At 46.3% G+C, this 12,962-nt stretch overlaps 1 protein-coding gene across 3 annotated transcripts in view; it reads right to left on the bottom strand.

Annotated features, from left to right (window-relative positions):
• LOC109384418 (signal-regulatory protein beta-1-like) overlaps positions 1-12,962 on the bottom strand; it is a 239,663-nt gene that overhangs the window by 199,144 nt on the left and 27,557 nt on the right. The window contains exons 1-2 of one of the 3 annotated variants that reach the window (XM_019645745.1): positions 11,820-11,921; positions 6,343-6,708 (exon numbers count right to left, since the gene is read on the bottom strand). The exons of 1 other annotated variant lie outside the window; for it this stretch is intronic. In XM_019645745.1, the coding sequence (XP_019501290.1) occupies positions 6,343-6,708; positions 11,820-11,889 (436 nt within the window). In that variant the 5' untranslated portion in view covers positions 11,890-11,921. Of the gene's footprint in view, positions 1-6,342; positions 6,709-11,819; positions 11,922-12,962 lie in introns of those variants that run through there. One more of the 3 variants, XM_019645743.1, reaches the window with a different exon arrangement.

Below are 12,962 nucleotides of genomic sequence, written 5' to 3'. Positions count from 1 at the left end.
TGGGACTCACAGGTGAAGCTCACTGTCTGCCCAGGCGGGGCCCTCCCCGTGGGGCCTGATACCACAGGGGGAGACGGTTTGGCTACAAAAGAACATAATAAACAATAAATATGATTGTGGTTATCACCAGTAAGGATAAGCATGTAACACTGTTAAAAATCTTCTCATTATTATTTTTTAATTCTTGTAAAAGTGCTACAAGGCCGGTGTCATCATCTTCATCTACAGAGGAGGACACACAGGTCCCCGGAGGTGAACTCTGAGTAAGGGGCAGGGTCAACATGCAATTCCAGGCTTGAGTTCAAAGTCTACTTTTTTTTACAGGTGATTCTCACCAATTTGGACCTAGGAACAAAATTACTGATCACACTTCGTATTAACTGTTCTAGCTGGCTTCCAATCCTCACAGACCCCTGATGGGACTGTTATTACCAGCAATTCCCACAAGGGGAACCTGAGCACTGGAGGGAATCTGAGACTTGTCAAGACCATCGCTCACTGAGGATCTGCTCTCTCACCAGGCTCCCTGCATCCTGATACCATCCTGCAAAGGTTGGTGTGATTATCCACTTTCTGCAGATGAGAGGACTGTGGCCCAACAATGGGTACTGGAGACAATTTTGAAATATCACCTCGAGTTAGGGCGCTACACTGTGCTGGATGACCCAGTTCCTTTCCACAATCCTTAACAGAGTCCATGGTTATTCCCATTTTATAAATGAGAAAACTGAGGCAGAGAGAAATGAAGGGACCATCTCCTCACTGCACACTGTGTCCCAGGGATATTTCCTGGAGGTCCCCAAACATTTATGTGTGTGAAGGGAGCAAGAACCCCAACTTCACAGGCTGACACTGACCACTGCCCTCCCCTTATCTCTCTGGGACTCTTGGTTTCAAAATGCCCAGACCTGGGGACCCTGTAGCTGTAAATGAAAGACGTGGGCTTCTGACAGCTGAGTGTAGAATACGATCTCTTGCACATGAGGGGCCTCAGGCAGCCTCTCAGAAACGCTCTCCCTCCTCATCCTCACTCTGTAGACACAGGAAAGAGGGAGCACGATGTTGCTGGCATTGCAGTGGCCCTTCTCTGCTCTATCCAGGCTACTGCCCCCAGGCTGCTCCTGTAGGCTGGTCAGTGAAGGAAAAAACACCACAATGAAGGGGATAAAGACTCCAGAAAGCCTAAAAAAATTTTATTTAAAGTGTAGGTGGAATACAATATTATTTTATATTCAGGTGTATATTAGAGATTCCGCATTTATATACCATGACATGTGATCACTACAGTAAGTGTAGTAACCACCTGACATCGTGAAAAGTCATTATGATATTATTGACTGTATTCCCTGTGCTGTGCACAATATACGTGTGGTTTGTTTATTTTATAAGTGGAAGTCTGTACCTCCTATTCCCCTTCACCTTTATCACCGATTCCTTGATCCCCATTCCTTCTGACAACCATCAGCCTGTTCTCTGTAGCTGTGAATCTGTTTCTCTTTTGTTTCTTTAGAATCCACTTATAAGTGAAATCATATGGTATTTGCCTTTCTCTGACTAATCTCACTTAGCACAATACCCTCTAGAACACCCATGTTGTTGCACGTGACAAGACTGAATACTTTCACTGAGCCATGTCTTTTAGGAACAGGATCAGCACATCATGAGAGATTTGTGTATCTGTCTGATCGGGGATACAAAGTTCCCCTGTCTCCCACTTAGGAAATTTTTTTTGTTGTTTATGTGAAGAAGAGAACAATACAAGATTTTAAGAGGAGAGGGTTGGAGCTTTCTCCAATCTCTGACAACCACAGTGAGGTGTGACAGAAGCAGGGGCCATGAGTCTGGGGCTTGGAGCAGACTGGGCGGGGAAGACTCGGATGCTTGGGCTTCAGTCTCGGCTCCCCTACCTGTTCAGGTCAGGTCCCCTCTCTGAGCCTCAGTGTCCTTATCTGTCAAAGGGGCAGCAGATGGCCCCTCCCCCCCCCAGCACTGGTTATAAGCAGTAAAAGCTACGAGGAAGACACAGCATCTGGCACGCTGCTGCCCCTTAGCCCCCTCCCGCATCCCTGCTTTCTCACCCAGGGCATCATCTGGGCAGGCGGCTTGGGGTAGAGGAACAACAACTTTACCAGGAGGCAGCAGATATGAGTGGCAGTGGTGCCACTTGCTAGCTGCGATGGCCTAGGCAAGGGATGCACCTTGGGAACTCTGTAATACCTGCAACATCAGGATAAGGTCACCATCCCTGTGTCCAGGTGTGTTGGGGAGACTCTACTGCTGAAATATCTAGCAGGTAAATTTGACATTTACACAAATTAAAATTGATGTCTCCTTTGACCTAGCAAAGCCAATAGCAGTGGGCATCTCCCACTTGAGGAGAGTGACGCATGGACAGGGTTAACCACTGCAGCTGTGTTTTATGGCCTAAGGTTGAGAACAACATATATCCATCAACAGAAGACTGTAAATGAACGATGCTGCCTCCATACACTGCAGTATGAGCAGCTGTTGAAACAGTGGGGAGTTCTAGGTGCTGATATGGAGGCTTGATTTGGGATGATGTGGCTGAAGGTTGGGACAGGTTCCCAATTCCCTCGGGCCTCAGGGTTTGAATGTGAAGGGCATCTGAACCTTGTGGAAACCAATAACAAGGCAAAATGCAGGCTTTCTGTCCAGTGGTAATTCTGGTTTGGTATTGATCAACTCCTTTAGCTTTCTCTTGACGAAAATCTCTTTATGTTCCTTTGCTTCCAAATGACAGCTTTGCCAGGTAGAGTAGTCTTGGTTGTAGGTCCTTGCTCTTCACTTTGAATACTTCGTACCAATCCCTTCTGCAAAATTTTCTGTTGGTAAATCAACTGACAGTCTGATGGGAACTCCCTTCTAGGGAAGTAGCTGCTTCTGTCTTGCGGTTTTTAAAAATCTTTCTTTGTCTTTAACCTTTGGCATTTTAATTATGATGTGTTTGGAAGAGTGGCTTCTTTGGGTTCATCTTGTTTCAGACTCTCTGCACTCCTTGGGCTTGTATATTTATTTCCTTCACCAGGGTAGGGAAATTTTCCATCATTATTTCTTCAAATAGCTTTTCACGTTCTTGTTCTCTCTCTCTTCTCTTTCTAGTACCCCTATGATGCGAATGTTGGTATGCTTGATGTTGTCCCAAATGCCTCTAAAACTGTCCTCATTTTTGGGGTTTCTTTTTTCTTTTTGCCATTTTGTTTGGGTGGTTTTTGCTACCTGCCTTTTATTTTTATTTTTGTTTTTGTTTTGTTTTTAAGATTTTATTGGGGAATTGGGGTAGGGCAACAGAGTTGGGGAATCGGGGATGAGGAACAGACAAGTTGCTGTCCTTTTTGTTCGTCAGTCTAATTATGGAGGACGTAGCTTCACTGGCCCAAGTTGGCACCATCATTGCGCTCTTCCTGGGCGACGCAGTCGGTCGCCGGTCATTTTATGGCTGCTCACAATAGCTCACGGCAGTCCACTGCAGCCCCACTCCAGCCTATGCCATCGCCAGCCACTCACGGCGGCTCAGCTCCAGGTCGAGCTGTTGTTCACAATGTTAGCTGTAGAGGGTGCAGCGTCACTGGCCCATGTGGAAACCGAACCAGCGGCCCTGCTGCTCAGAGCCCGCGCTCCCAAGCCTTAACCAACTGAGCCACTTAGGCAGCCCCCTACCTGCTTTTTAAATCGCTGATTTGATCCTTTGCTTCATCTAATCTTCTCTGGATTCCCTCTACTGTATTCTTCATTTCAGTTACTGTAGCCTCCATTTCTGACTGGCTCTTTTTTATGTCTTCTCTCTCCATTTTCATGCTTCCTATCTTTTTGTTGACATTATCCCTCAGTTTATTGAACATCCTCATAAGCAGTGTTTTGAACTTTGCATCTGGTAGATTGTTTGCCTCCACTTTGTTGAGTTTTTTTTCCTGAAGCTTTGTTCTGTGCTTTTATTTGGGACATGTTGCTTTTTCTCCCCATTTTGGCTGCCTCCCTCTGTTTGTTTTTATGTATGAGGTAGGGCTGTTATGTCTGCTGGGCTTTTAGAGTGGGTTTATGCAGTCGGCCTGCTATGGACTCAGTAGCTCATTTTTCCTAATGCCCGGAGCTCCGTACTCCAGGCGTGCCGTTTGTGTGGGTTGTGCACGTCCTGCTGCTGTAGGTGAACCTTGGATCTGGTTGCACTTCAATTGGAGAAATTGATCCTCGGGCTGATTGGATGTGAGGACTGGCCGTGACGACAGCGGAGGAGCTGCTGTGCAGGAGGTGACCCTGTGGAGTAGGATTCACTTTAGCAGGGTTCTGGCACCTGCCCAGTGTGTCCCTTGAGTGCGCCATCCACGGAGATGGCCTGGATGATGCACTAGCTGGGTCTGAAGCTGGCCACAGGGCGTGCCAACCTTGGGGCCTCCTGGGTGTGCCCTAGTGCAGGCCAAATTCAGATGCAGCCTGTGACTTGCTTGGGGTCACCTGGCAGAGGCACAAAGCAATCCACAGATTGTTGCCACCCGTCTAGGAATGGAGGGGCCTCGAGAGGCCAAGTACAGACTGAGGTCAGCTGTATGTAATGCTAAGCTTAGGGCTGCTCCACCAAGGTGAGGGACATGCCAAAACCAGACGCTTCTTGCTTGAGTTTTGTGAACCTTTGAGGGATTTTAGGAAAGTCTGCAGCACGAGCCAAAACAGGTCCTTTCTACAAAAAACTATGGAAAGCAGTTTGGGTGTGCCCCAGTTGCATGTGGTGGGGTCTCAGGGAATCAGGGTGAACAAACATTGGTATCCAGGTTGATGGAGACTAAGATATGATGGCTGCCTGCGTCTACATCTGGGACGGGGGTGGGCTCAACCAAGAAGCAGTGGTATCCGCCACCTCTTTCAACCAGGAGAAAGCTGCTCCTCCAGCACTTTCCCGGAACCTAGACAACTCACTTACTCCCTGTATGTTTCTGGTCTCTTTTGAGCTACTGCCCCAGTGCTGGAGCTCAGAGCAAGTGAGTCCATTAGTGAGTAAATTCATACATGGGCCCTTTAAGTGAAGCATATAAAACTGCAGCCGCTTTAGTCTCAGTGAGCCACAATGTCCGCTGGTTTTCACACCCAGAAGTTATGGGGACTCCTCTCACTGGCACTGAAACCCTGGGCTGAGGAGCCTGGTGTGGGGCAGGGACCCCTCGCTCCTCCTGAGGTAATCTCGCAGGCAATATATTCCTCCTGTTTTTAATTTTCAAATGCAGCTATGGGACAAGCCTGTTCTGTATCTCCGCCTCTCCTACCAGTTTTGAGGTGGCGTCTTCTCTATGTCCTTAGTTGTAGGACTTTGGTTCAGAAAGACTTCAGGTGATTCTCAGAGATGGTTGTTCTGTAGTTTAGATGTAATTTTGATGTGTTCATGACTGAAAGTAAGCACAGCACTTACCTACTCTGCCACCTTAACCAGATCTCTGTCACTTGTTGGCCTTCGGTTCCCATTCTGTACATAGAAGGTTGGGCCGGATGGTTTAAAGGTCCTCTGTGTGCTGACATTCCAGGGTTCAGTGTCCTGGGCTTCTGGCAGGAAACCCTACATAAACATCTTAACTGCTTTAGTGGCATGAACCCTAAGTCACTCACATGGGGATCCTCTTCCCTGGGTGAGAGGTACTGTCAGATGACCCAGTTCTGGTCAGAGGCTGTTTGAAAACAGCCAAAGTGAGTGACCTATATCTGGGCACCTCTTCCAACCAGGGCTGTCAGAGTAAAACTGAGTCTGTGCCTCTTAGAAATTCCTCCTCGGTGTGATGGTTCGGAGGTGAATTAAAGGAACACGTTCTCCCCCTCCCTAATTTGGGTGGATTTCTCCTCCCTGGAGGGAAGAGAATGAAGCTCATGGAAAGGAGGCTTTGCCTGCTCTGTTCACTGCTGCTGCCACAGCACCCAGAGCAGAGCCTGGTCCACAGCGGGTGCTCGGTGAGTGTCAGTAAGGGGCAGCCTGGCCACACTGAGGGGAGCTCTCTCTGGAGGCAGCGGTGAGGTCAGCCCATGACGGGCAAGTCACTCAGGCTCTCAGCTCCGTCATCCCTGGAACCAAGGGGCTGGATGGGATTGGAAAAGGCACAGACTACGAAGTCAGCAGGTGGGGGTTCCAGACTTTTCCCACCATTTACCAGCTGTGGAGCTTGAGTGAATAGCACGACCTCGCCAGGCCTCAGTGTCCCTGATCCATAGAAGGGGCAAAATCAGACCATGAGTCAGATCATGATTATAAGTGCCCCTTTTTGCACAGAATTTTAGTTGTTGTTCAAAGAAGGAGGTTGTTGTTATTGTTGTCACACATCAGGGAGGAGGACCCCACACTGTACTCACCACTCACAGTGAGCCAAGTGCCTGCTCCAGACTTAAACTCCACGTCGTCAGTGTTTCCTCTCTGGTACTTCACACAGTAGTAGGTACCGGAGTCTGCTGGGCTGATGTTACTGATGCGGATGGAATAGTCCGTATTGTTGCTCCTTGTGGTGTCTGCAACATTTGTTACTCGAGGGAAGCGGGTTGCCTCACTTTGTTTGAAACTGTAGATGAACTCCCGGCCTGGCCCTGTACCCCTGAACCACCGGATGGGCCCCACGGGGTGCACGGAGGTCACGGTGCAGAGCAGAGTGGCCGTCTCTCCGGCTGCGACTGACACCGACATCTCAGGCTGAATCACCTGCAGCTCCTTCTCACCTGCCACTCCTGCAGGGAAACAAAGCAGGTATTTATTCATCCTTATGTGACCCTGTAGGTTTTGTCAAGTGTTTATCAACAACAGCTTTCGCTGACTGAGCCCACTCTGTGTGTGGGCCTTGAGCTCAGTACATTGCATGTGTCATCGTGTGGAACCCTCACATGAGACTGTGAGTGAGACCTTGTTACAAATGAGGAAACTGAGGCACAGGGAGGTTAAGTGATGTGGCAGAGAGTGGGTGTGAGCTCTGAGCCCTCTCTGGAGGTGTCATGCTTCCCCAAATATTTCTGGCTCTCCACTTGATGGGGTCATGGAGAGTTGTACTTTTAGACATTTGTATCGGGTGGCATAATGAGACCTCTGAGACCACTGAGCTGTGAGCAGAGGTGATGAATATATTTTGTGAGATAACCGTTTAACTGTAAGAACATCTATGCACCAACTTTCCTCTTCCACATAGTTCCACATGTTACGATGTGTCTGCTCCATCAGCCTGGGCACTTGAGTGACAGTGATGTGCAGAGCTCCCAACACACAATGAACTTGTCATGTAAATAAGAAGTGAAACATTATTTCAACTTCCTGAGAATTCTACCCCCTGCACCCCCACCCCCAGCATAATCATGTTATATGAGTTTCCTAAGACTGCTTTAAGAAAATACCAAAATCCTCTTGGCTTAAAACAACTGAAATTTATTACCTCATAGTTCTGGAGGGCAGAATGCAAAGTTGGTGTTTCTGTGCTAAATTCTGCATCAGTGAAGCTTCATTTCTTTTGCAGCTTCTTGCCTTCCCAAATCCTGGAGGCTGTCCACATTCCTTTTCTTAGGGTTTCCATCTTCCAATCACTTCAACCTCTTGTTTCCATTTTCACGTGTCCTATTAATTTGACTTTTCTACCTCTTTTTCATAGGGACCCATGAGATTTTTTAGTGTCAACCTGATAACCTAGGATAAACTTTCCATGCCAAGAATCGTAGTTCACTCTCCAAAATCTGTTTTTCCATATAAAGTAAAATATTCCGAGTTCTGGTTGGTAGGACATGGGCTTCTTTATGGGGGGACTATTGTTCTGTTACCACACACATCTCTCTTGACTGTTATACAAATCAGTGGAATAACAAAAAAAACTATGTATGGGGCAATGTCACACAGTATTAATGGCAAGACAACTTATTTGAACTTGTAGAAGAATCAGTCTAGCGGTTCAGTGATGAAACAGTTTGCAAAATAAAAGTAGAAACCAATTAAGAAGTTACATGAGATAGTGTCAGACACAGAGAAATCAAACAACACACTAAAAAATATCAATAGTCAAAGAAGAAATCACAAGACAATTTAGGGAATATTCTGAGGCTACTGAGAATGAAAACACAACATACAGAAACCTATGATGCAGCAAAAGCGGTAGTAGAGGTAACTTTATACCTGTAAATGCAGACATTTAAAAAGGGAAGAGATCATAAGTCAGTAACTTCACTATATACCTTTAGAAAATAGAAAAAAGAAGCAAAAATAAATTGAAAACTTAAGGTAGCAGAAGGAAGGAAATAATAAAAATTAGTGCCGAAATAAATAAAATAAGAATAGAGAAGCAACAGAGAAAATCAACAAAACCATGAAGATTCTTCAAAAACATCAACACAATTCACAAACCTCTAGTTAGATTGACTAAGAAAATACAAGAGAAGACACAAGTAACTAAAATAAAAAAGAAGTGAAGGGGGGCCTGCCGAGTGGCGCGATGGTTAAGAACTCGCTTGGGATGCCAGAGGGCCCCGGTTCAGATCCCACATATGAGGGCCAGTGACACTGCCCTCCACAGCTAAGATGCTGAACAACAGCTCAACCTGGAGCTGGGCTGCCCTGAGTCGCCGGCGACGGCGTGGGCTGCAGTCCCTGTGGCAGTGGATTGCCATGGGCTACCGTGTGTGGCCAGCAGCCAGCGTGAGCGGCCAGCAGCCGCAGTGAGCAGCCGTCCAGAAGCCGGCGACTGATCTGCCTCACCAGAGAAGAGCGCAATGATGGTGCCAACTTGGGCCAGTGAAGCAACATCCTCCACAACTACATTGAAGAACAAAAACGACAGCAACTTGTCTGTTCCCCTTTCCCCAATTCCCCAGCACTGTTCCCATCCCCCCAATTCCCCAATAAAAATCTTAAAAAAAAAAAAAAAAAGAAGCGAAGGACATTCCTAACAGCTGTGGGACCTCAAATCCTGTGTTCTTCTCTGTTTCTTAGCTTCTCCGCAGGGAGACAATGTGTGGGTCACCTTGGCAGAGTGTGAGCCAGTGACACCTACCCATGTAGCACCATCTGTAACCAACACGCCTCCTAAGGAGGCCACATGCTGTCCCAGGGCAGGTCCTTTGGTGCCAAGGACATCAGGTGGTTTGCTTTTTTACCTGGAGAAGAAGATTAGAAGAGGGGAAGCTGAGCAGCTAAGACAAAACTGTGAAGACATGTGAATGAATCTTGGAGAGAGAAATGGAAGGAATAGAGGAGGGAGGAGAAAGGAGGGATCCAAGGGATGAGATGAGCAGGGAACTGCAAACACTCTGCCATCTGTGCGTCTGTAATTCTTGTATTTACATGTGTGGCCCAGTGCTTTCCCCAAGCTCTGAATTTGCATGTCCAGCTGTCCACTCACCTTTTTCTTTGGATGGAAATCAGTATCTCACAGATAACATGTACAAAACTGAATTCCTGAATTGCCCCACAGCCCTCTGTATCTCAGCTGAGCCACCTTTATTCCCCCAGGTGCTCAGGTCCCAAACACCTGGAGTCTTGCTCTCCCACCCCAATCCTATGCATCTGGAAAGTCTGTTGCTGCCCCTTCAGCCTGCATTCAAAGCCACATCCTTCCACTGTCTCTACTGCAGTCCCGGTGCAAGACACTTTTCCTAGTTTGCAGGAATGCAGTGGCCTCTTAATGTTTCTCTCTATGTCGTGTGGTAGTCTGTTCTCATCCAATTGTTAGAATAATTTAAAACTCATGTCAGCATATGCCAAATTGCTCTTCAAAACCTTGCAATGGCAACCTTTTCACTCAGAGAAAAAGCTTAAATCCCTGACCAGAGGAGGAAGATTCTAGTCTCAGGGCCTTTGCACATGCTGCTCACTGTCAGGAAGGCTCTTCCCCCAGGAAACCCCATGGCTCACTCCCAACCTTCTTTAATCTTTGCTCACACTTCCTTTTGTCAGTGATGCTCACTCAACTACTCTGTTCAAAACACATCCAACCTTACAGATTCCCCCAATTTTCTAATCCAACAATACTTTTTTTTATTAACACATCACTTTCCAATATAGTATATTTACTCATTTATTATGTTTGTTGTTTACTGTTACTTTCCCTGTAGGACATGGACCCATGAGGGCAGCTACTTTGTCTCTTTTATTCACCAATGCACCCCAAGTGCCTATAACAATTCCTGGCACATAGTGTGTATCCAGCATGTATTTGTATGTTGTGTGACTTGCCCAGTGAGACAACTCCCTGGGGCCCTGAAGTCGATCTGAAGTGGGCAAAATTATGAAAATTACCTCAGAAACTGAGTTTCTCATAGAGTGACTTAGTGAGAAGTGAAAGCATCCTGTGCATATTCAGGAAGCAGGAGAGCCCAGGAGAAGAAACCACAAACCCTCTTCCTCACACCCACCCTCCCCCACACCCATTGACAGAAGGGGAAAAATCTCATGGGATGCACGTGGGGTCACAGGCATTTGAGGAGAGCAATGGTTAAACCTGTGAGCTCTAGAATCAGACTGCCTGCGTTTAAATCACAGCTCTACCATTTACCATTGAGTGACCTTGAACCTCTCTGTGCTTCTGGTTTCTTATCTATAGGAAGGGTTGAGAAGAGGATGTACCTTGGATGTAATGGTCACATGAGATAACAGCCCTGGGCATTTCCAACAGTATGTGCACATGGTGAGTGGTCACAAATTGAAACGTTATTACTCAATAGATTTCCTTACGCTTTAGCTGATGTTAGATGATATAGGTGTGGATGCAGATATGCATATGGATATGGATATAATTATAGATATGGCTCATACATGTAGGAATCTCTATCTTTGATTTCCTTCCTTCTTAATTCCTTACTGCATCTATCATGGAAGAGGGACTCCAAGACAGCAATATACACTATCTGCATTAGAAAGAGTAGAAAGTTCTACTGTTTCTACCAAAAGAGAACTATGTTTTTCTTAAGAGTTTGGGGGAGGAAAACTGGTAAATTTGGAGAAGTAGAAAGGAGGGAGGGTGGCTGAGACAGAGAGAAACTAAAAGTGTGTTCATTTGCATTTCATAAACACTGAAAAATGACTTGAAGAGAATAAGGAAAGCCGTTTCAGAAATCCTGTGCATGTGTGTATGTGTGTGTGCCCTTCCTCACACACACACACACACACACACACACATATATGCATAGCCTAGCGTGCTAACATACAGGTTGTTTTGAGGATTAAATGAAATTATACTACATATTAGGAGCTTAGTAAAATTTTGGCACATAGGAACGACCCAATACATCATTAACAAACGTTAAAAAAGTTAAAAGTGAGTAAACACGCTTTTGAGTTTGAATTCTCCTGATATCAAGTAGCATGGTGGATGATAACTATTCTGTTTCCTTCTCAGTGTATTCTGATTTTTCTGCAATCAGCCGCCACTTAAAAGCAGAGCAGCATAACATGGCTGAAAGAACAAACTCTGGAGCTGTTTAGACTAAACTTGAATCCTGGCTGAACCACTGCCTTACACAGGTAACATTGGACAAGTTCCTTTCTCTGCCTCATCTGCAAATTAGAGAAAATGGCCATAGTTCTCACACAGGGATGTTGTGAGAATTAGACAAGTTAATACACACAAAGCTGTCGCTGTTGTGGTTGGAAGCATCATCTGTTTTGATGCCTCTGGTAACCATTACAGACAATGGACCCACAGAAAAAATGCTCAGATATCTGATTTCGTGCTCTCAGAAAATGCCCGGTCCTTAGCCTTCTGTGGCAGCACTGGGTGACACACTGTGTTTTCCTGGAGGCCTTAAAAGTTCAGGGGCTGCAGGAGGACCAGGGCGCTAGGAGAGGGGATTATACCCCAAGTCATGCTCACCTGTGAGTCCCAGCAGTAGAGTCAGCAGCAGGCAAGGAGGAGGGTGGGCCCAGGAGGCAGGAGTGGTCATCCTGGAGGCCTGAGCAGGCAGCTCTGTCCACATGTGGGCTGGAGAAACAACTTTCTGCTCTGTGAGAGGATTGAAGCCCCACCTCCTGTGATATAAGAGGAAGGGCTAGGATGGGCTGAAATGCCTGTGGGTCAGTTGCCTGCTATTAGATTCTGGACAGTTTCTGCTTCTAGGTTGTGAAATAGAATCAGGCAGTGAAGGCAGCTACAAAGTGAAGAGTTATTCATCTTAGTATTTCAGAAAGGCTTGGACAGGCCCACAGGAAATAGTGCTTCTTCCCTGCTTGGAGCCTCTTCTTTTCTGCTGGACCCCTCACCCCATCTGAGTCTTCATGGTGACTCCCCATGTGGGAGTCCAGGGCACAAAGGGTCTGTGGTTGTGAGTTGTGTTCCAAACTCCACCCCTAGGAACGTAGGATGTGACTGGCTTGTGGCCTCATCTGCTCCAGTCTTACCAAGAGCTACTCAGTTGGAGGAAGGAAGAGGGTACACCCGGGCTCAGTGTTGAAGGGAACCAGGTCTCCCCTGAAATGACCCTTATTCTAATCCTTTATTGGTGGACCTGGTAATGCTTAGCCCAAATGCAAGTGCAGTGTGGACCTCAGCATTTTAAGTGCCTGCATCCAACAAAAGGAATCCTATTCTGACATCTTTCAGGAGAGGAAGTGAGTGATATGACCCAGAAATTACACTCTCAGGAGTTTATCTCAGAGAAGTGAAACTTACAGCCACACAAAAAATTGTGTACGAATATTTATAGCAATTTTTTTTGTAAGAACAAAAAACTGGAAACAACCAAAAAGGTCCAATAATAAGTATACAATTAGTCACACTGTGCTGTGTGGTGCTTCTATACAAGAAAGTACCACTCAGCATGTGCAACAACTTGTAAGTGTCTCAAAAGCATTATGTTGAGTGAATAAAAGTCAATTTCAAAACATCACATACATTACGATTCCACTTATATCACATCTAGAAACTATAGGATAGAGAGCAGGTTGGCATTTACAGAGGTCAGGTACGGTGGGGATGGGGTCACTATAAAAGGTGAGCACAGGGGAACCTTTATGGTCA

The sequence above is a fragment of the Hipposideros armiger genome, unplaced genomic scaffold, assembly GCF_001890085.2.
Source record: "Hipposideros armiger isolate ML-2016 unplaced genomic scaffold, ASM189008v1 scaffold_94, whole genome shotgun sequence".
Lineage (NCBI taxonomy): Eukaryota > Metazoa > Chordata > Mammalia > Chiroptera > Hipposideridae > Hipposideros > Hipposideros armiger.
Note: the sequence above shows the minus strand (reverse complement) of the source record. Positions and strands in the feature narration are given on the sequence as shown.